Below are 24,737 nucleotides of genomic sequence, written 5' to 3' on the forward strand. Positions count from 1 at the left end.
ATAAAAATGATTTCCTTTTCCTCTCTAATAATAAAAAATGTGCTTGCCTGCCATTTAGGTCATAGTTGTGCCATAATCCCACATCTAGGCATTTTCTTCATTCCAATTCAAAGAAATTGTATATACAGTAGTTTCAAAAAAGTTGTGTCATTTTCAGAACACATTGTGACCAAGGGAAAGGCACGACAGACAAAAGGTCATCTATCCTATTTGCTTGTACTTAATGATAACTGGGCTGCATTAATCCATATTGGTGGCAAAACAATCCTATTGAGTTTATTTAGGGGGTTATTTACCAAACTCCAGTCTGGCTTTTTGTGGCAAAACTTGAATTTTCTGGGGGGTTTTTTTTTAAAAAAAAAACACATTTTTTGAGATTTATCAAAGTCCGGTGCTGCAAAAAATCTGAATCCAAAAATCCGCCATTTCAGACCTATTGTATTTTGAGGTTGCTATGGTCTGCACTGGAATTACTGTAGCCTGAAAATCTGACCTTTTTGGCTTTTCACACAAAACCTTGAAAAATTCAGGGGTTTTGGTAAAAAGCACAAAAAATTGTGAAAAACTGAAAAAAATGTTTGATTCAGGTTCTTGCTTGCTTTTATCAAGTTTTTACCTCAACCAATTTTTTAAGCTTTTTTAATAATAATTATAGATTATAGTTTGGTCAGACTAGAGTAGGGATGCACCATATCCACTGTTTTAGGATTTGGCCAAATCCCAAAATGCTTGGTGAAAGATTTGTATGAATACCAAACTGAATCTGAAAAGTCACATGATTTTGTAAATTGGGAAAAGGCCGAATCTTGGCCGAATCCCAAATCAAATCCTAGATTCAGTGCATCCCTAATTTAATGTTTACATTACACAAAGACACCTTATCCAGAAAACCCAAGGTCCCAAGCATTCCAGATCCTATGAACAGTCAATTGGCCATTTATTGCTGGCAAGTAAACACAGAAGACTAGTGTTTAGGGATGCACTGAATCCACTATTTTGGATTCGGCTGAACCCCAGAATCCTTCACGAAAGATTCAGCTGAATACCCAACTGAATCTGAATCCTAATTTGCATATGCAAATTAGGGGTGGGAAGAGGTAACATTTTTTACTTCCTTGTTTTGTGACAAAAAGTCACGCAATTACCCTCTCCGCCACTAATTTGCATATGTAAATTAGGATTGTTACTGTGTGTATGCAGGTTTAGAAATATTTTAAAATAGAGAATACGTGATTTTTTGAATATATTTTTTTTAAATAAATGTTTTATTTTTATTTTTTTCAAGCAAACAAATTGCCCTCAATGGGAAATGATATTATTCACAATAACAGAGAAAATAGCATTGAGTGGTTTTCTACATTTCCAACAAATTAAAACAAAACTTTCGTGACATTGTGGATTTACATCTCTGGCTATAGATGGCTCAAGCTATACCAGAGAGCCTCAATAGATCTTTTACCTATGTTACATATTTTATATCCCCTTATCCCTCAACTCTCCATTGCCCCACAACCTTTCAAGTGTTTGTCATGGCCTCAATTGCATCCCACTTACCCCAGATCTTGTCGAACTGGTCCACCATGTCATTTTTGAGAACTGTTAAGTAATCCATTCTGTGCACATATCTTAGTCAGTGCTTTCCAATTCTTTGCTATTAGCAAAGTATACAATTAACCATTTTTTGTGTTGGATTTTTTAGTTTGGGGAACCTATTACCCAACACAAACACCAATGGGTCTAGATTTACCATGATCATAGTCACCCTCTCTATCCAACCTTTAACCATTTCCCAGACCCTTTTCAATTTGTTACAGCTCCAGAACATATGCAAAAGTGAGCCTTCCTGTTCCCCACATCTTACTTATGGTCGAATATCGAGGGTTAATTAACCCTCGATATTTGACTGCCGAATGGAAAACGATTTTCCATTCGATCGAATGAATTGCGGTAAATCCTTCAGCTTCGATATTCTAAGTCGAAGGATTTCCCGCAATTCATTCGATCGAATGGAAAATCGTTCGATCGAACAATTAAATCCTTCGAAACGAACGATTTTTCTTCGACCCAAAAAAGATTGCAAAGCCTATGGGGACCTTCCCCATAGGCTAATATTGACTTTGGTAGGTTTTAGCTGGCGAACTAGGGGGTCAAAGGTTTTTTTTAGACTATCGAAGAGTTGAGGTGTATGGTACCATCCCATTATAACCTTATGTACATTCTCCTTAATGGTAGCACATACAGCTGTCATCCTAGCATTCTCCCAAGTGGAAATTATTTCCTTATTTCCAAGCATTTCCTCCCAATGTACCATATACTTATGGGGATGGTTTTGAACATCTGTTTCATTAATGGTTTTATATCACATTGTGATCAAGCCCCTTTGAGTGAGGGGCTGTTTACACAGGTCTATAAGAGGGTGACTATGTGGAAGACGTGCTGTTGGGTATATGGTTAGCAAACAAGAAACGGATCCGCACACACGCTATAATCAGCAGTTGGGGGGACACCCCTCTTTATTATATCACCTCGTGATCAACGTTTCGGGGGGATAAACCTCCCTTCATCCTCAAAAAAAAATTGAAAATGTTTCTAACTTTTCCATTTTTCAGGGTGATAGGCTGCAAAAGATTGTACATTTTATAGGGTACCTGGGTTTCCCCCCTACATTTCCTTACATATGGCACATAAACTATACACTGGGCTCATGCGTAGGGCATTATAACAACTCAATTCTCTTTTATTAAGGTTCCCTGGGCTTGTGTAATGTATTTGCTGCAACATACACATCCATTGAAATTTAACTTCCTGCCGTATGCAAATAAGCCAACGGTAGCGCAACTTCGCTTTGCTTGCCAAATTAACGATAGCATAACATAAAATCGTCATCAATCGGTGCCCTGGACGCAACTTGGCATTTTAGTGAATTAGCGTTGTCCTGGCGAATTTTCACCTGGCTAAGTGTGGCGATGTGAGCAAAACCGTCGCTGGCAAATTTCCAGAGGTTCGGGAATTTGCCCCATAGTGTCTCAATTCCATATATGGGGAGATTTGGCCGTCATTTTCCCCTTCTGTTATTTCTCAATAGGTTCTTAAGGTACTATCTGTTGTTTTAAACAGATATTGAAGGTGGGTTATTTTGGCCAAAGTTAGGTTGTTACTTAATAGTGTACACCTCTGGGGAAAATTAGGGTTGTCAAGTAATTGGATCAATGGGGACTTGTTAGGACTGTATCCCAAATGAGAGGTCACCTTGATCCAATTTAAAGCTGTTTGTTTCATAACCTCTAAGGGGAGAGCATGAGTGGCCTGTTTGGATCTTGTCCACAAGGTGCATGCAGTTGTGCCCTTTTGTGGGTAGTTCCTCTCTATTTTTGTCAGCGGGTACTCTGAAAGCCACCCCAATACCTGTTTTGCTTGAGTTGCTAGTGGTATAGATTGGGTACTGATAGGCCTCCCAGAGTTTTTGGAGCCTTCAGTACTTTTTTTCCTATTCTATGCCTCTTATGGCTCCATATCAATTTTATGGTTGCTCTTTGTAGGTCCTCTATAGTCCGTCTGGGGATTGCTATTGGTAAAGTATCGTAGAGGTATAGCAATTGAGGAAGTAAATTCATTTTACAGACGCAATGCGCCCAAACCATGATAGTTATATCAGTTCCATTCTAGTAGATCTTTGTTTAGGGAGTCTATTAGAGTAGGATAATTGGCTACATATAAAGAACTGTAGTTCAGGGTTATTTTTAGTCCCAAGCACGCAATGGATTTCTGTTGGCAGTTATATGGGAAATTTAGTTTTAAGAGTTTAGTCTGAGGGTCAGGGATATTAATTGGCATAGTTTACGATTTGGATTAATTTATTTTGTAACCAGATAGCATCCCATATCTTTCTAATGTAACGTGTAGATTTGGAAGAGCTGTCTGGGGGCGGGAAATGGAGAGGATGACGTCGTGTAGGGGTATGGAGCACCTGCAGGGTGTTCATTGTCTTTCGTTGGCGTAGCCTTCTCGCTAATAGTGTATGAGTACAATTTGCTCTCTCATAATAAATGTGTTTCAGGGCAGTTAGACTTTTTTCTGCTTGGTGGATCTTTAAATCTTTGATTTGGTTCCTTATTTGTATTATTTTGGCCAGTCTTTCTCTAGTGGGAGTCTTAATTTGTAACTCCTCTGCCTCTTTCAATAGGACTTCTTTTAGTTGGATATTCATTTGTGTTGATTTCCTCAGCGCTGCGCCTATTGATATACAGTGATCTCTTATTACGGGTTTGTGTGCGTCCCATAAAACCCCTTGAGAGTTTACTGACCCTTTGTTAATTGCAAAATATTCTGTTTATATATCCCTCAACTTGTCTCGTAGGGTTGGAATCTTTAGTGATTTTTTTAATATTTTAATAAAAAATAATTCTTAAATAGCGATGAGGGAAATTTTTCACCCATAGACTTCAATGCAGTTTCGCCCATTTTCTGGCATGGCTCATCACTAGTGTTAATGTAATTAATTACATGTTCAGCTACTATTCTGTTTTGGGTTTACTATATGCAGTATTACACTGAATAATGAAAAAATCCATTTGGACTGGCAGAATTAAATTGCAGTATTACTTTTTCTTCTATTTCTTTATGTATTGACCCATGACAATATAGGAAATCATTACCAGTTACTATTTTACAGACATAAAGTATATAAATATTTATGGCTATAGGAACATTTTTTTCTTCCAAAAGTCTAGCATATCCACACACTAATCCTTTAAACTCCCACAGTCTATAAGACATATGAAAGTATCTGAGTCCATAATGAATCATTGATTCCTCGATTTCTCAGGCTGAAGCTGCCTTGGACTTTTTTTTGTATGAGAGTAATAAAATAAGCAACTGGATTCAGTGCAATTAGTGTGGATTGAGAAGCCTAATCATTTTATATTTTCTATCTGTAACTTTTTCTCAAACTCCTTCTATTTTTCTTTTCCCACTGCATTCAATCTCTGAATGCTAAAAAACACTTTCTCAAAAAGCTCTACCTTTCCTATTACATTATTTCAGCTCTGCTAATTTTTCAATCTCTCACCTCTGTCATTCAAAATTTCTTTAGATTGTTTTTTTTTCTTTTTGTATTATCTCAACTCAACTGTAAAATAGGAAAAACTGAAAATATTTCTTCTCCAAAACTTTATCATTAACATGTAATCCCCTCCACTCCTCCTTACTCTTTCTCTCTGCTAAACTGCCCAGTTTTGAGCAAAATAGCTGTAAGTGAACATTCAGTATGCCAAAATGAATATACAGAAATTAAATTTCATGAGAAAATAGGTTCATTAACATATTATTCTTAGCTCCATTTTGCAAAGATAGTGACAGAATGTTAACATTTGCATTATATTCTTGATGCTGTTTATTTGCAAATATAAAGATTTAATATTATTAATTGAGAGATGCAAGAGAAAGCCCACCAAAATGCAGCTTACATGCAAAGTAGGAAATAGTTAAATATATTTACCTTATTGCACCTGTTTTTGGCTGGTGTGTAAAACACAAGCTTCTCTGTACCATGTTGTATCATTAGAGTATTCATTATTTTTGTCAGTTAATAAAAAGACTATATCACTAAATTAAAATTAAAGAGAGTGTTAAAAAGTGAAGACAGATGTTGTGCACCTGTCAGTCAAACAGATAATACAAAGTTTAGTTGATGGCCTCAGAATGCAACAGGCAACTGATAAAGTATGGAATGGTTGAAACTCTAACATGCAAAGAGCTTTACACAATATAACAACAGAGGTGGCTGGTTACAAAGTAGGGAGGTACTGTATGGTTGTAAGTAATGATGGGTGAATCTGACCCGTCTCAATTTCTTTTTGTCGAGCAACAATTGTTATCACTAATTGGGAGCTATTTTCTCTTTGAAACTGGAAAAAAATTGAGCTCATACATAGTTGTAAGTTATACCATGCAGCAGAAATAGGACATAAGGAATACCATAATGGGTGCAAAACAAACCCAGACAGTACCATATTGATAGGGATTTTTTTTTAGCAAGTGAGGGAAAACAGGGTAATGGAAGTTACAGTAGCTCATAGTAAAGTTGATCCAGGGACTGGTTCGATTGCCATCTTGGAATCAGGAAGGAATTTTTTCCCCTCTCTGAGGCAAATTGGAGAGGCTTCAAAAGGGTTTTTTGCCTTCTGCTGGATCAACTGGCAGTTAGGCAGGTTATATATAGACCTAAAAGGTTTAACTTGATGGACGTGTCTTTTTTTTAACCTAACTTACTATGTTACTATGTTTCTATGATACAATCAGCAAAAAATTCAGAAGAAAGTCTGTTGGGCTTTTGGTCTGTTGGAATTTTGCTAGAACATAAATAGAAAACTGTCTGAATGATAAAATACACAGAGCAGGTGTTAGTAATAAATCCTATAACAAGGTTACGTAGTTAAGTTGGGTTGAAAAAAGACCAAAGTCCATCAAGTTGCTTGTCCAAGAAATCATGCAAGCTACTCTTAAAGGCATTAACAGAAACAGCCATAAGTATTCAATAACCTCTCTGAGGTTCTTCTCTCTGAAGAACCACCTATGCTACTTCAAATAAAAAGTTATTTTCCTTTAGTCTAAAGGGGTAGCCTCTGGTCTGAAGATCCATTTTATGGATCCGTTTAGCTGTCTATAATGCCCACTAATGTAGTTATAAAGTGTACCGTGTCCTCTCCCCCAAGTGTCTTTTCTCTAGAGAGAACAACTTCTTCCTTAACAGTCTACCCTAATTATTTAAGTCTTCCATCCTCTTAACCAGTTTTGTTACGCGTCGCTGCACTCTCTCCAACTCATTTATATCCCTCTTAAGGACTAGAGCCAAAAAACTGCACTGCATTCTCCAGATGAGGCCTTACATATAAAGAGGCAAAATTATGTTTTCATCTCTTGTGTTAAAGGAGAAGGAAAGGTTTTCTGCACTTGGGGGTGCCAAGTGCAGAAAACCTTTCACCGCTTAGTCTATTTACCCCCATGTTTGGAAGAGAAATGCCACTGCACTGCACCCCCAAATCAACATACCAACAGTGTAGTTCGGAGGTGGGAACATCATGGTGTGGGCTGTTTTTCAGCATATGATACTGGCAGACTTTATATAAGGATAAATGAAGATATATACCAGGACAATCTTGATAAGAACCTGCTGCCATCTACCAGGATCTTGACGATGAAACATGGGTGAATATTTCAGCAAAACAATAATCCCATACACACAGACAAGGCAACTCTCAATTGGTTTCAGAGAATGAAAATAAAGCTGCTAGAATAGCTCAGTCAATCAGCCAACTTGAATCCAATTGAAAATCTATGGAAACAACTGAAGAACCTTCAAGTTTTAAAGACAGTTTGTGTGGAAGAATGGGCCAAAATCACCCCTGAGCAATGCACGTGACTAGTTTTTCCATACAGTAGGCATCTTGAAGCTGTCATTACCAACAAAGGGGTATATTTATCAAAGTGTGAAGTTAGAGATCACTAGTGTGAAATACCGCCACTCTCCATTCATTTCTATGGGATTTTTAAAGGCGTATTTATCAAATGGCTTTGTTAAATACACCTTTAAAAACCCCACAGAAATGAATGAAGAGAGGAGGTATTTCACCCTAGAGGGCTGTGGTGATCACTAACTTCTTTGATAAATATACCCCAAAGACTTTTCTACTTAGTATAAGCGGGTTCAATACTTATTCTGTGTCATTCAGCTTTACTACACATACATTAATGTATGGCATTATTTGTTCTATTTGTTCTTTGTGTGTGTGGATTACTTGGGTTGATACCAACATCTGGTGTAAATTTCATGTCAATAGTCTCATTAGAAATACAGTATATTTACTGAGAAAAACATGTAAAATACTTATTTTCCCCAATGCATATATATATTAGCACACGTCTAATGGCCTTTGTAAAACGCTAAAATACAGTATATTATATATCAGATGCTAATGACATATTCTCTAACTATTTCTTTACCCTGCCCATGTTTATGGAAGTATTAGTAAAGCTTCCAGCTAGGGCTTTACATTTCAGAAACAGCAAAACAGTGAAAAGGAACATTTATGAAGATTTCTGCAACATATGTTTATGTGCATAAAAGAATCACTTAAATGGCGAAATAAGTCCTTATGTTTGTCACTTTTTCATTGCCAAAAGTGGCATATGTTTAATTGATGATACAGCTTTTTTTCTTCTACATAAACTAAATCAATATTCAGTACATATCTTGAATTTACAGAAATATTTACATGTTAAAAGCCCAAAGTTTAAGTCAATCTGATTATTATTATTAATAACATGTATTTATATAGCGCCAACATATTTCGCAGCACTGTAAAGTAAATGTGTTTGTCACATGAATTACATGCATAGAACATATGGAATTACATACATCAGAACCAATACTGGTACAAAAGGTAAGGAATAAGGCCCTATGAAAAAAAGAGCTTACAATTTAAAGGGAATGGAATAAAACACAAGGTGTGGGCGGGGACAAGATCGGATATAAGTCGGTGAGAGTTGTAGTACTGTATGTGGTATTGCATTTGGTAGTTAAGCAGAGTGAGGGTAGGCTTCACTAAAGAAGTGCGTTTTAAAAGATCTTTTGAAAACAGAAAGGTTGGGAGAAAGTCGGACAGACCGTGGGAGAGAATTCCAGAGGAGGGGTGCAGCCCTTGCAAAGTCTTGAATGCGAGCATGTGAGGAGGTAATGAGAGAAGAGTTGAGTAGCAGGTCAGTAGAGGAACGTAGTAAGTGGTTGGGTGAGTATATAGAGATGAGTTCAGAGATGTAGGGTGGGGCAGAGTTATGAAGTGCTTTGAATGTCAGGGTCATTGATTTAAATTTTATTCTGAAAGGTAGCGGAAGCCAGTGTAGGGATTAGCAGAGTGACATGGCAGAGAAGGAGCGGTTGCTGTGGTTTATGAGCCTTGCAGCAGTGTTCATTTTGGACTGGAGAGGTGACAGTCTCTGGAGGGAAAGGCCAATTAAAAGAGAGACAGTAGTCTAGACGTGATATGATGAGAGAGTGAATATGAATTTTGGCAGCATCTTCAGTGATAAATGATCGTATTTTGGATATGTTCCTTAGGTGGAAGTGACATGATTTAATAAGTGACTGGATATGAGAAGTGAAGGAGTGAAGTGAACATGAACACTAATATGATTTGCATCACAGAGTTACTGTCGAAATACTGTGTGGTATGGGCAACCTGTTGCATGCCATTACATTTTTGGGTTCAAGGCACCAGTGACTTATGACTTATCCACTTTTATTTGTAAATTGCATCCTCGGTATTAGTGATGGGTGAATAAATTCATCAGGCACGAATTTGTGGCGGATTTCTACGTTTTGCCGTCAGCGAATAAATTGGCGAAAATGCAGCGAAAATCCACCAGAGAAAAATCCACCATGTGAAAAAAAATTCTATTTTGTTAAGTGATGCATTTTTCTTGTTATTGCTGATCACTTTTTTATCCATTAAACAGAAAAATAGCAACTGCCCAAATAAGTATCTGCCCAATTTTTATCTCTAGCATAAATATGCCAGGTTTTGCTTTCCTGCTGTCACTGATGCATGTAAAGGATGTTCATTTAGTTATTCTTTCTAATTTAGACATCTGAACACTATGCTGTTTTTTGGCATAGTATTCTATCTTTGTGGACTCATATTTTATGTTCACAATGTATTCCCCTGTCTCACCCAAAAAGTACAGCAATGCCAAATGCATTTTATGGTTGCATGCAAAGTAAATTAACTATGGAAATCTGCAATCAATATCTATTTATCTATCTATCTGTCTGTCTGTCTGTCTGTCTGTCTATCTACAGTATCAATCCATCTACTATAACATTTAACACTGCTCCTCCCCTAACTACAAATTGATTTGTTTCCTTTTTCCTATTGTTTCCTATTTTCTGGATTATTTGTTCCACCCTCACAACCATTGAGGACACTTTGCCCTGCACTTTGTGAATGACCTATTGTGTGTGCTATAGGTGAATAGGAAATGTGTTCATGATTTTCAATGGATGAATGGTTATCACTGCTGTCTTATAGGGTCCTGTATTGCATTCTGACTAGTGCTTCTCTGAAAGAGGCAGAGTTTTGATGCATAGGAGACAAAATCTGGGTGAATCTTAGGGCGGGATTGGTTGGGTCAGGAGTCTCCAGGTAGGTAGGCCTATCATTCCTCACAAAACCCTGACAGACAATAATAATATACTGAATGCACATACATGTATTTTTATACACCGAAAAATTATAGTAAATACAGAGAAGGAGAACAGGCAGGAGGAACACTCCTGCTTGTTTGGTGCAATGCATTGTTTCTAGTTTTTAAAGAAAATGTAATATTGCCAAGCAATCACATAAACCAGTCTTTAAATCACTGCTGCATTTGTTTAAGGAATGTGTTTATCCACAACCCATATCAGCTCCTAGTTACTGACCAAGTGACCATTTAATTGATCATTTCATTAAGCTGAGTGAACAGATCTCAGCTTGAAAAATGTGAGCTTTTTGACTATAAAATCTGAATTTTTAGTGAAGAAAAAAACTTGATTTATTTTCGGGATTGATTATACTCTGAGGATGGAAAAAGTCCGAAACCAAAAATCCGGCATCTCAGACCTGCCACGGTTGTATTTAAGTCTTTGGGAAAAGTCCCGAAGATATCCTGATCTGTGCTGGGTTTCGTCCAATAATCTGAAGATTTAGTGGTTTGTACGATTTGAATTTTCATACGATTTTTTTGTTTTTTCCCAAACTGGAATTTTTCGGGAAACTCTATTGATAAATAAGGGGAAAAATAATTAGATGAATTAGGATTTTGATAAATAACCCCCTAAATGTTGAACCTTACCATGAGAGTAGTGATGGGCGAATTTGCGCCATTTTGCTTCGCCGAAAAATTCGCGAAATTCGCGAAATGGCGAAAAATCCGCGAAACGCCGCCGGCATCTCGTTTTTGACGCCGGCGTCCGTTTTGGCCGCGAATTTTCACGGGCGTTTTGCGAATTTGTTCGCTGGCGGCGAATCGTGCAAATTCGCCACGAATTTGCGCCTGGCGAATAAATTCGCCCATCACTACATGAGAGTTGTGTGGTTAGTACCAACGTTTTATCAAGAAAGCTATGACACAATCAAGGGATTTTCTAAAAGAAAAGAGGGAAACAATACATCAGCCTGGAAAGGGTTAGAAATCAAGGCAAAGTCTATTGCACTCCATCCAATTACTGCAAATGGGATTCTTGTAAGAGTAACAAGGCATCTTGATCATTCTCAAGCTTTTTAAGATAGTGTTCTATGAGCAGACAAGTCAAAAGTGGAACATTTTAGACACAGATTCCATTAAGTTTTGCATAAATTAAACACAGCATTTCTCAGTGAAGATGTCACACCAACGATCCAATACGGTGGTGGTAATGTGATGGTGTGGGCATGCCTTGCTGCCTGAAGACCTGAACAACTTATAGAATGAACTATAGAGGTAATTTATGAAGTGTACTAAGGGGCTCCCTTAGTGCTCAATCAGAGACTACTTCTGCTCACAGTCCGGGTGCACTCTGCACCTAACACCTGCTAAAAATTCTATACATTGCACAGTCCAGGCTAATGGGGCATTGTGCATTGTGACAGTTATGCAATTTACAAAGAAACAGGAAGAGAGATAATGCTTTTCACAATTCACAGTCTAAACTATTTTCATTTGTTAAATGTAATGTTTTTGTGCTGATTTTATTACTAGGACTATAAAAAAGTGGTACATTATCTTGTGTGATTTCCAGTTTGACATTTAGGGGGGTATTTACTAAATCTAAATTTTTTTCTTATTATAATTAAAATTTGACCAAACTACCAAACCCAAATCCTCTTAATTTTCCAATACTTTTTCCAAAGCAGGGAAAAAGTTGCAACAAAAGTGTGACTTTTCCAATTTGCCACTCAAATCATATGACCTTTTCGAGTAAAATCTTTTTTTTTTCTGATTATCAAATAAAAACTATTGCGTATTTTTGGATTCAGATTTTTAGCAACTTCAGAGCATAAAAAAATCACAAAAAATTCAACTTTTTTTCTCTCTAAAAATGTGAGTTTCTCCCCAGACTTGACCAGAAAAATCTGAGTTTAAATATTTAGGCCCCATATGCACTTCTGAATGCCAAAATATTACCACCACCTTAAGGGCACAGCCCCCTTTTGACTCCCTAGACATACCCATGGGGACTGTCCATTTCCCCAACTTTAGATGTGTGTATATTAGATATCTTCCCTGAGTCCAAGAGCACCAGGCTTCTTTTGCAGCAACTTGTGATTGAACACATAAATGCAAACTGAGGTTGCAAACTCCTGTATTTGGCATTTCCTTGCAGAGGAAGGTCCCATAGAGTGGTGAATGAACTATCAATATTGCTTTTCCTTTAAGATAACCTAACAATTTAAAGGGATCCTGTCATCGGAAAACATGTTTTTTTCAAAACGCATCAGTTAATAGTGCTACTCTAGCAGAATTCTGCACTGAAATCCTTTTCTCAAAAGAACAAACAGAATTTTTTATATTAAATTTTGAAATCTGACATGGGGCTAGACATTTTGTCAATTTCCCAGCTGCCCCCAGTCATGTGACTTGTACCTGCACTTTAGGAGAGAAATGCTTTCTGGCAAGCTGCTGTTTTTCCTTCTCAATGTAACTGAATGTGTCTCAGTGGGACATGGGTTTTTACTATTGAGTGTTGTTCGTAGATCTACCAGGCTGCTGTTATCTTGTGTTAGGGAGCTGCTATCTGGTTACTTTCCCATTGTTCTTTTGTTTGGCTGCTGGGGGGGAAAGGGAGGGGGTAATATCACTCTAACTTGCAGTACAGCAGTAAAGAGTGATTGAAGTTTATCAGAGCACAAGTCACATGACTTGGGGCAGCTGGGAAATTGACAATATGTCTAGCCCCATGTCAGATTTTAAAATTAAATATAAAAGAATCTTTTTGCTCTTTTGAGAAATGGAGCAGAATTCTGCTGGAGCAGCACTATTAACTGATTCATTTAAAAAAAAAAAAATTCCCATGATAGTTTCCCTTTAATGGCTGTCAAGGATTAGGTAGGGGGCACTGCAGAGACTGAAGGGAGAAGGCAAGTCCTTTAGGCAGGGACTGACTGTGTCCACAGAACACAGGAAAGGCAGGAACAGGGAGATGAGGACTTAGTCGAACTGGAACATGTGCAGAATGAAGCAGGACAGAGTGGGCGAAGGTCAGGACCAGACAGGACGATGAGGGCGTAGATGGGGGGCAGAGCAAGAGGATAAGATTGGACAGTGCGGGAGTAGATTTGGGGGACAGGACAGTGGGAGGACAGGATACAGAAGGAAACTGGATAGCAAGATGGCAGGTGAGGACTGGATAGCAGGAGAGCACAGAATAAGAGGAGAGGACTGAATAGCAGGAGAGCAGGAGAGGACTGAAAAATGAGAGTAGACTGGAGCAGAGGGAGACTGGATAGCAAGATAGCACAGAAGGACTGGATAGCAGGGGAGCAGGGGAGCAGGAGAGGACTGAATAGCAGGAGAGTGAGAGACAAGAGAAGCTAAAAGACAGGGTTCAAGACAGAACATGGCAGGAAGCAGGAACAGGCAAGGCAATGTCGGTACAAGGTGAAGTCAGGGAAAGGTAAAAGGTGGAATAGGAAATGAAAACAGGCAAGGGTCAGATCAAGATCAAGACTTGGAATGAACACGTTAGGGTAAAACAAGATAGACAGGGACAGGCAGACCAAGGCAAGGAGGAATAAGAAGGAAAAGGGCAAGAGCTTGAACAACCTAGTTAGGGGCGCTGCCACAGTACTAGGGAGCCCATGCAATGCTCCGGCAAGGAGTGTTCTAAGGGCTGGCCTTAAATAGGGCAGAGTCAGCCCTGATTGGCTGATTGCAACTAACCAGGCAGCAGCTGGGCTGGGGCTGTAGAGGCCAAACAGGCTGCAGCTGGGCTGGGGCTGTAGAGGCCAATCAGGTTGCAACTGGGCTGGGACTGCAGAGGCCAGGTAACACATAGCAAGCAACCCTACAGGCTGCTTACCTGGTCAAATGGTTAAAGGGCATGTAAAGGCAAAAAAATAAAATCCCATTTTTACTTTCTTTAATGAAAAAGTAACTCCTATATACTTTGATAAAAAAATGTGTACCGTTTTTAAGAAATCTGACTGTATGCAGTGAAATTATCCCTTCATTTACTGCTGTGGATAGGAATTGTCAGATAGTCCCTAACTGCTGAGCAGGGAAACAATCATACTTATGAACAGCAGGGGGAGCCCCCGCCTTACTTCCCAGCCATGCAGAACTCAAGCAGCTTTGTTTATGACGATCCCTAAGCAGCCCAGACCACACTGAGCATGTGCACAGCCTTAGTCTTGCAAAGATGTTTAACAAAGTTACAAGATGGTGACCCCCTGTAGCCAACTTTGAAAGCATACATTATTTGTTTCATTAGGCTAGTGGTGCAGTGAAATCATGTTTATATTTAGTATACAAAATACAGCATTTCTAGCCTTATTCTATTTTAGACTTTACATGCCCTTTAAGGCATCGAGCCAGAAACCCGAAGTTCCCTGGCTCGAATCCCAGCAATACCTGACAATGGCTTTGTAAAGAAATGTTGTACTAGGCAACAGTGTACATTTCTACTTTATTCTGAGAGAGCAGCCTACAGTATTTTACAATTAATACTTTCTTTTTTTTTGGCAAAAAATGACTAGTCAATCAAAATAATATTGTAAATAGAGAGTTATTTGTTAAAGTCCGAATGTAAAAAAAAAATAAAAGGATTTATTGGACCCTATGGAAAAAGTCAGCATCCGAAAATCCGGCATTTTAGACCTGCCGATATTGTATATAAGTCAATGGAAGAAGTCCAGAAGATATCCTGAGCTACACTCAGTTTCATGCAATAATCCAAAGATTTTGTAGTTTTCGGGCAAAAACCAAAAAAAATCGTACAATACAAATTTTTTACAATTTATTTGAGTTTTTTCCCACACAGGAAATTTTCGGGAAAATGTATTGAAAAATAAGGGGAAATAACCCGTGTGGATTGGTCTGAGTATATTTCAGAAAAAAAAATTCAGATTTTGTTAAATAACCCCGATAGTCTATCATTGCTAACTAAATGTACAAATAACCAATGCTAAAAATGTCTTATTTAGCATGTTGCGTAGCATAACAGTGCTACGCAATATGTTGGCGCTATATAAATACATGTTAATAATAAAATAATAATAATGATAGAGGGAATCATTCTAAAGATATATTATCATGTTACATGTTCATCCATTCATTGCATTGTTTTGTGTTTTGTTTTCCTTTCCCACATGCTGCAGTTTCCAATATATTGTGGCGAAAAGAAGGTATTCACCCATTTTCTTTTATGATTTATTTAAAAATAAAATGGTTAAGTGATTCATATTAGTGCAATATAATTCTAAAAGGGATTCTAACTGCTGTGATACTGATAGATGTATAAAGTAGAAACATAACCAATAAGATGTTTGCTTTTATATTTCAATGGGTTTTATTATCATAATCAGGTGTTGCATCTATAGTCTCCCCTTAAACATCTAAACTGAAAAAATATTTGATTGTAATGGCAACTTCACCTTGCTTTAAGAGATTGGGGGGGAGAAGAGGATAGGACTAGGAACAGGGGATTAGAAAAAAAGCAGACAAGGACAGGGTTGAAGAAGAAATATTCAAAGGAAAGCTTTATGAAAAACAGGTTAAATAGGTGGAGGTAAATATGTGGAAAGAAGGAAGGAAAGCCTTGTATATTATATATAGTCTCTTATATTAGATATACCATGACCTGGATGAATGAAAATATTCGTAGTCAAAGCCTTGTATAAATTATCAGTTTTAATTGAGTAGGGCTGTTATTAATTTTGAGAAGATTAAAGGTAAATCTATTGATCTAGACAGAAATGCAACCAGCTGCATCAGGTCTACAAGTTTTTGCAAACCCACAATTTGCATTTAGTGACATATTATTATTTACTATATTTGTATAAATAAAGTGAACCAGCACTAGCAGTACAGTAATAAACCAAAGAATCTTTTCACATTAGATGTGTAGTGATGGGCTAATTTATTCGGCAGTAATGGATTTGCTGCAACAACTTACTTGTGTAAAAATTGCCACGCATCGGAATAATTTTGACGCCCATTGACTTAATTCGTTTGGATGAAAAAGTTGCGATTGTAAAAATTGTTGCGCGTCAAAATTTTGATGCCCATTGACCAATGCATGTGAGCAAAAAAGTTGCATGTGTACAAATTGTTGCGCTTCAAAATAATTTTGATGCCCATTGACTTCAACTCGCTTCGCAAAATTTTGGTCATTTCATGATTTTTTTTTTTGGAGTTTTGCAAATCTTTTTTTCTCTGACAGATTTGCTTATCACTATGCATGTGTAAATGGTTCAAGCTAAAAAAAACATTTCCTCAAAAGCCAGAGATTGATAGTCTGTCTCAATCAAAGTCCAAGTTCCTTCAATGGAGTCTCTCATCCACTTGGGGATGGGTCCTGAAAATGGTTACCCTTCCAATAAGAGGTGAAAAAATTGCTGGATTCATCTGGTTGGATGTACCTCTTTGGGACCCATGGTAAAATTTGACCATCTTGTACAGTATATGAATGTGATAGGGACACTAGATTGTACGTTGACTGGGACAAGGACTGATGTGAAACTGTAAAGCATTGCAAACTTGTGTCATTACTATATAAATAAGGGATTCTCAATTATGCAGGTAATTTGTTATCCTTCCTTATCCTTGTTATCCTTATAGAATAAAAGTTTTTGTAAACTGTGACCTTCTGTTATAACTGCAACTTAAAAACATCAGGTTAGAAAAGTCTGAGACAAAGCTTTAAATTCCTTTGTTTGTTTAGTGAACTTAAAGAATTAAGAGAAAAATTAATCAAATTAGTTGTCAGGCTAGGATTTTCACTTTTTTTTTTATAAATAAATGCTAAATAGTGCTTTTATGTAATCAATCAAGAATGCAATATTGTAAATTGTAGATTTTTTTTTGTGCATGAATGGAGTGCCGCAGTGAATTGTGACTAAAGACAGTGTCTGTGACTAAACACTGATCCATCCCAGGTATACAGCCTTGTGCCAAAGAAAGTGCTAGTGAATGTTGAAAACCATGAGATGTTTCTGTTTTCATAAATTCCTATTCATTTACACAGACTTGAAAATACCTGAAGTAATGTTAGTAATTTTATTTTCTCTTTAAGGTTTCGGGATTGAAAACTTATTTTATGTATTCAATAGCGATGGTATCAAAGTGATCCAGCCTATAGAATGTGAATACCAGAGGCACATTAAAGCCAGTGAAAAAATATTTGGTACACAGGTAACTGCATGGTGGATGTTGTTTTGTTGTTCATTAACAGAGAAAGGCATAAAATAAGCCAAAAATGCTTCATACACAAATTCAATACAGTTATGGGACCTGTTATCCAGAATGCTCAGGACCTGGGCTTTTTCAGATAGTGGATTTTTCTGTAATTTGGATCTTCATACCTTAAGACCAGTAGAAAATTATTTAAACATTAGATAAACCCAAAAGGCTTTTTTGCCTCCAATAAGGATTAATTATATCTTAGTTTGGATCAAGTACAAGGAACTGTTTTATAAATATGGAGAAAAGGGATTATTTGGATAAAATGGAGTCTATGGGAGATCTTTCCGTTATTCTGGGATAACAGGTTTTCAAATGATGGCTCCCATACCTGCACATGTACAAATAAATAAATAAATAAATAAATGAATGAAAGGTCTGTCTTCTGATGTATCTCAAGAGTTACTGATTTCTTAAACAGTCCTGATGACAATAAGACATAGAGAAGAGGTCTGAGTATTTATCCCCTACCTATAGAGTGGTGATTAAGCATTTTAAAGATTTGATTTAAATGTGACTTTCTACTAATAAAATCTATATAAAAGTAACCATTTTAATGAGGGCACAAGCTAGTAAAGAAACCAATTTGCAAATAATTATAAACAAAATGTCCCATTATCTACAAAGTAAACCTAGTTTACTCTATCGCCCCAGAACCATGACATACAGTACACCCTTACAAATTAATGACCACGAGGAAGCTGCTTTTTAAACTGAAATATAATAAAATTTTTAAACGCTAGCAGGTCAATTCTCTTGGTCAAGTTTTTTTAAATACATTAAAACAAGTTGACTGTTGCACTGTACAATGTACATAGTCATTAGGCATTGTACTAACAAGCTCAATATGTGCAAACCAAAGCCTGGAAACGTCCCTTAGTCTACTAGTCTGCAAAATAAAACTACAGAATAAATACAAGTTTTCTGTGTCCATAGCACTATGTGGGCCACTGACACTGACTAGTGTCAAAATCCTCAGGCCATTATCTATTTCGCAGAATGAATGTTTATTCAGGTTACATACTGACATGATGAGGGGTGAAATCTGTTAAATTCCAACAGTATTCTTCAGTAAAAAAAAAAAAAGCCTAAAGTCTTTCCTGGAGTAATCCTATTGTAGCTGTGGCTAAATGAAAAAATATAAAACTGTTATAAATTTTAAAGGTTTAATGGTACAGACAGTACAGCTCCATTATCTGAACAAATTATGTTTTATTGTTCAGTTCTTAACTGCTTTCCTTTCCATCCTGATTTACTAAAGGGAATCTATAAACCCCACCCCCTTTCTTGATTAGTGACTAAGCATGCTATTTGATCACTTAAATGCTTAGCTTTTAAAGTACAGTTATTCTTTTAAAACTGGGTTAATCTCTTGTTCAACATTTTATTATGTGATCCTTTGAACCTATGGGTGCAATACACAATGCAGGAAGATTATACTAAGTCATAGTAAGCCAATAACAATTACATATTCCAAACCCAAAATTGAAAGGAAAAACTTTGATGACCCCAAAAAAAATCATTAATCCCAATTATGCAGCAACCTGAAAAGCTTTATGAACATTCTTTTCTTTACATCTAGGGTGAAGTCTGTCCCAAACTTGATGGACAAGAAACTCAGAAGTGTCAATGGGCATCTGCAGTCAGTGTCAAAGATAAGTTTATATATGCAGCACAGCCTCATCTGAACAGGGTGGTTCTCGTTGATGTACAGACACAAAAAGTTGTACAGGTATAATATAATTTTATCATTAGTATTATGGTATTGTTTATTTTATATGATAGGAATGATTTACAGTAACTATAAATGTTATGTCTCGTAATATAGTAGACTTTTTGTTAAATAATCACAGAAAATACTATCCTTCTTATAGACTGCTTGGCTCTTATGTTTTGTTTTTTTTTAATTACCAGCACAGGAACTATTGCTGCCATAGTCTGCCAATGCAGTCTGACTCACTCCATGAAAGTTTCCTGCATAGATTCCTAGTGTTAAAGCATAACTTTTAAGGAAATATATATTCATTTTGTGGTTTTGTTTTGTTGACATCAGGGAAAAATACATAGAAATGTAGTATAGTGCCTGATGACTAAACTAACTGCCGGTAAGCTGCAGTTGATTGCTGTACCTCCTGTAAGTTGGTACTGTGTATTGCTCACGTCTCTGCATTATGAGAATGCTTAGGATTCCCTGCACACTGGGTTGTACCTTGATATTACTGATGCATAGTGACACCTTCATACCTCTCATACTATCATAATTGTTCCAACATCAATAGTGTATATAGAAGCAATACAACACATTTTCAAGTTTCTTTCTTTGATTTCTGGAACTGTTGTCATTTGACCTGGAAGGTTAGCTTTGTTTTGCTTACAGCTGCAACAAAGGTCATCCAATTACAGATATTTCATTTTAGATGTCAAAAGTCTTCTCCTATCAATAGGCTTTAAACTGTATTCCATCATTATCCTAGCTCATTTTAAACTGATTTGTAAACCTCAACTTACAAGCCTGCAGAAATAAATTAACTTACATCAGCTACATCTGTGCTGTTCACTGTTTGGGAAATTGCAGGGCCTTGTAAAAGTAGCTTTTTTATTAGAAGTTTTAACACGTTTTGAGCTTAGAGATATATCATGGTTTTGCGTTGTAACAGCACTCAGCATTTGTAACTTGTAAGATGAACCTGTGAATTTTTTTTTTATAATGTGTGAATGCAAGAATTTGGTTCTTTACTTGGACATGTCTGTGGGTTTTAAAATAGAGTTATTGTATCAAGAGAATAATCATGCCGACATTGTGGAAGAGAATAACTATATGAGCACCTGCCTACCTTGCACAAATACTGATTTTTAGGGCCATGATTATACTAAATAAATAATAAGCTAAATTGAAGAGACATTGATGCTGCTCTAAGATTAAAGTTTATTGATAACACATACTAGAAGTGAATATGGGTGGTCACTTCCAACCTGACCTTAGGAGGGAGTCTAGAAGAACCTCGAGACCTTGAGAAGCAAAAGAAAATAGGGTTGTTATTGATTGGGCAGGATTTATGTCTCTCTTTGTAATAACACTGGGATTCACTAACTCGTACAAGGTCGGTTTCAAAACTTATGACAAAATTTGGAAGTTGTGTTGTGTAATTAAAGGTACAGTAAAGTTTAATTTACCTCAAATGGACTGTACAGATATAGTGTATGTATGATTACACAAACAACAACCTTGATTACATGAAGATTTGATTTAATTCCCATGTAACAACAGCTGCCCCACCCTACTTTTTATGGGGGCTGTATATTAGCTGATCCTATATATTATGTATCCAGTTGATCACGGTACAAATATATAGATGCTTTATGAGGGACCATATGTGGGATGGTCAACTTTCTATTGTTCTGTTTGTGCAGACCGACCAATCAAAACAGCAGAAATTGAAGATGAGCTGTGGTTTCTTTTCATTCTTTATCTGCTGATGCACCATGCACTGGCCGACATGGTCCAATTAATGAACCAACCAACCAATATCTGTGTGACAAGCAGGGGGGGATACACTAAGGGGGTTATTTATCAAGGTCCGAATTTATCTGAATATCGGCTGCTACAAACTCCAATCTAACCTGCTGGGTTTTTAACACTTATTTATTATTACATTTTCCCGAAAATTTGCTTTGTGGGAAAAGCTCAGATTTTCAAGATTTTTTCATGAATTTTCCCCGAAATCTCTGTTTTTTTTCGAGTTTTCACCCAAAAGCTCTGAAAACATCATGAAATTGCACGAAACCCCCGACACAACCAAAAATCAGTGGGACTGTTCCCATTGACTTTTATGCAACCTAAACAGGTTTGAGATGCCGTGGTTTTATATTCTGGCTTTTTAGCCCTCGTGGGGTTTAATAAATTCCGAAAAATTAGTGATTTTATTAAAAGTCCAATTTTATAAAAAAAAAACATGAATTTTTCGGATTTTGGGGAATTTCGGGTATTCAGAGCTTAGTTAATAACCCCCTAAAAAGTGTATGAAACAAGCAATATATAAATTGCCTATTTTTATGATATGACTGGTGTTTTTTCCAGTTGATAATAGCAGAAGATCATAATCCTTTTAATTTGTTCCCATTAATCCTATTTCACTGCCATCATATGTTTATCTGTGTTTACTATTTTAGAACAGGAAGAGTCACAATGAACTTATGTTTTTAGTCGTTGCATTTGCCACAGTCACTTTATAAATCCAGAGTTCAACATATCAGTTCAGAATTGTTCTGAACATTTTGGAAATGGTTAATCTGCAAGAGCAAGAGAAAAATATGTTTGAGTTAAAGAAGAATCTTAGAAAACATTATCTGAAGGGTAACGGCTGTCTGTTGTTAGCAGCTAATGAAAGTAGAAGAACTTTTATCTCAAATTATATATTTGCTGCAGGTGAAGCCTTTAAAACTATTGTTGTTTAGGTGCACCATCTAGCCTTTAGGATTTTTTCAGTTTAGCCTTCAAAATAAATAAATGAAGAATCTCCAATGTATGTAAACTGTAGTGGTGTTTCTTCTGGTGCTTTGCTTGACAAAAAAGGTCTGGTTTCTTATCCTGCTCCTTTATTATACATGCCCCCAAATTGTGCTAATTTGTGGTAACAGATGTTTAGGAAATTAAGTTTTACATTTCCAACATTTTCCATTATAAGATTAAATTTCAACATAAGTAGAGTTAGGTAGAAAGAATACTGTACTAATTTAAATTTTGAACACATTTTGAAATAAGACTCCACTTATTCAAAGAAATGCAATTCCTTTTCTTTAAATAAATGTTGGCTATTTAGAAGTATTGCCCCCTTCTTTTAAAAAAGCAGAAAAGCAAATAAACTAATATACATTGTTGTAGTGGAAAAGGAAAGTTGGTTCAGCTGGGATGCAGAAAATGCTTGTTAAAGTAGCCCAAGAGTGCACTTATGTGTCATCAGCAATCTCAACTAGTCATTAGCGCATTATCCTGAGGATATATATCATTAGTTTAAATTAGCTGCACTTAATTAGCCAGCTGGTACCTTCTTTGACAAACAAGTAATGAAATACAATCCCATAGAAAATTAGCCTGGGTTTGGTTAGCTGTGTTTTTATATATGTAAATTTCCTTTGTGTTCTCAATGAGATTGATTTACCTTACAAAATCATCACAACTGGATTATACAGAATTACTGTATGTGTTGCCATTTTTCCCATAGGGCAATAAGAGAAATAAAATGGAAAACCCTTTAGAATATTGTAAAAAGGAATATCAAAAGAGAAGGAAAGTCCAGCCTTGTCCAAGATTTTTCCAGATTTGCTTTTCCAAACCAATTCGTTGCTGCACCAGATTTTAACCTTTAGTTCTCCTTTAAAGTTAAACTACTGCTTTGGCAAGAAAAATACAACTTTTTAATCTTAGTGTAAGGGCATTTTTATATGTATTTCAAAAGGGAATATCAAAAGGGAAGGAAAGTCCAGCCTTGTCGAAGAATTTTCCAGATTTGTTCTTCCAAACCAATTCATTGCTGCACCAGATTTTAAGGTTCAGTTCTCCTTTAAAGTTCAGCTACTGCTTTGGCGAGAAAAATACAACTTTTTAATCTGAATGTAAGGGCATTTTTATATGTATTTACTTTTGGGCATGTTATGGAAAGGATAAAGAGTCATTGTAACCCATTAACTTTTTATAGTTCAAAGTAGATTTTACACATTTTTAGATTATTTTGCAGTGGCACTCTGCTGTTGAATAATGAATGAACATTTTCTCCAGACTATGAAATTACAAAGAAACTAATCTGCTTGAATTCAAAGTATATTACGTGTAAAGATGTATCAGCGGTTGTGTCATAATAATGGTGTTTTCACAAAAATAATTTTTGTATGATTTTGTAACTCAAGTCATCTTGTAATGGTGGTTATTATTTGCTTGTATATTCTTGCCTTTTTGTTACTCATGCTCGCATTTACTGTACCTTGCTTTCTTGCTTAGTTTTATGCAAAATCATCAAATTAGGGACCAAATGTCAGGATATATAAAGGATGTTAAGATTGGTCACTGGGGACTTTAATGTTACATACAATAACTGTTCATCAAAGTTCATACTGTTCAGCAACTTTATGAACCAAATGTGAACCATAGACAGAAGTCATTTGGTTCCAATCATTGTGGATAATAGATCCCATAGATCTCCCAAGATATTCTAATTATACATTCTAGAGTGTACATTTACTATATTAAGATCTTCACTTTCACTTGTGTTTTCTCTTATTCATCTTACATTCAGTTCTCAAAAATACCTTAAACCCAAATATATATACATTGCAAGTACCTTGTCCATTAAAATGTGTATTAAGAAGATGATTTTGCAACGTCTGAATTTAAATTTACTGTATACCCTGATTTCTTTTTTGCCCTAAAACTCACAAATACGAATTCTAAAACTCAGATTTTAGAGATATATTTAGCACACAAAGCTTAAAAATATGGATGCAAAAATGTGTTCATGTAGAAGTCAGAAAAAATTTAGATTTATTTTTTATTTTGTATTTGTGATTTGTGATTTTATTTTTTTAAAGTTTGTAGACATTGAAAATGGTTAGTAGAATACAAGTTAACTGCATGCACGTTTTTTCCCTGGTTTTTAGGTTATTAGAATTTTAAAAAACCTCACACATTTGAATTTTGATAAATAAGCCCCCCGTGTTTTTTTCTTTTTACATTTGTTCTTCTTTCCTCTTTGTAGATAGTAAGCACTGACCCTTTTCCTGTGAAACTGCACTATGATAAGTCACATGACCAGGTCTGGGTTCTGAGCTGGGGAAACATGAATAAATCAACTGCCACATTACAGGTATGTATTTATGTCATCATAATATATTTGCCAGCATTGCAGTGAAGGGCCCTACATTTTTCAAATAATCAGGTGACTTAGGATAATGTGGCAGGCAGTGGTCGGCATAAATGACCTGAAATGGAGCTGGTGGGAGCAGAATTTACAGTATCTATATATATATATATATATATATATATATATATATATATATATATATATATATATATATATATATATATATATATATATATATATATATATATATATATATTATATATATATTCTGCTATATATGTGACAGATAAGAGGAAAGAGCCAAGAACATGTTCTAATACTTTTTGATATTTTATGATCAATGGAAAAATAGAAAACTATTAAACCATCCAGAGACTTGCCATTTTCTGCCACTGCAGGCAAATTAAG

General features: G+C 36.1%; 1 protein-coding gene across 2 annotated transcripts in view; it reads left to right on the plus strand.

Moving 5' to 3' along the window:
* The window catches only part of fstl5.S (follistatin like 5 S homeolog), a 251,175-nt gene that overhangs the window by 216,391 nt on the left and 10,047 nt on the right, over nucleotides 1-24,737 (plus strand). The window contains exons 11-14 of one of the 2 annotated variants that reach the window (XM_041579533.1): nucleotides 15,393-15,419; nucleotides 17,309-17,427; nucleotides 19,058-19,207; nucleotides 24,225-24,332. In XM_041579533.1, the coding sequence (XP_041435467.1) occupies nucleotides 15,393-15,419; nucleotides 17,309-17,427; nucleotides 19,058-19,207; nucleotides 24,225-24,332 (404 nt within the window). The remainder of the gene's footprint in view (nucleotides 1-15,392; nucleotides 15,420-17,308; nucleotides 17,428-19,057; nucleotides 19,208-24,224; nucleotides 24,333-24,737) is intronic. The other variant, XM_041579534.1, reaches the window with a different exon arrangement.

The sequence above is a fragment of the Xenopus laevis genome, chromosome 1S, assembly GCF_017654675.1.
Source record: "Xenopus laevis strain J_2021 chromosome 1S, Xenopus_laevis_v10.1, whole genome shotgun sequence".
Lineage (NCBI taxonomy): Eukaryota > Metazoa > Chordata > Amphibia > Anura > Pipidae > Xenopus > Xenopus laevis.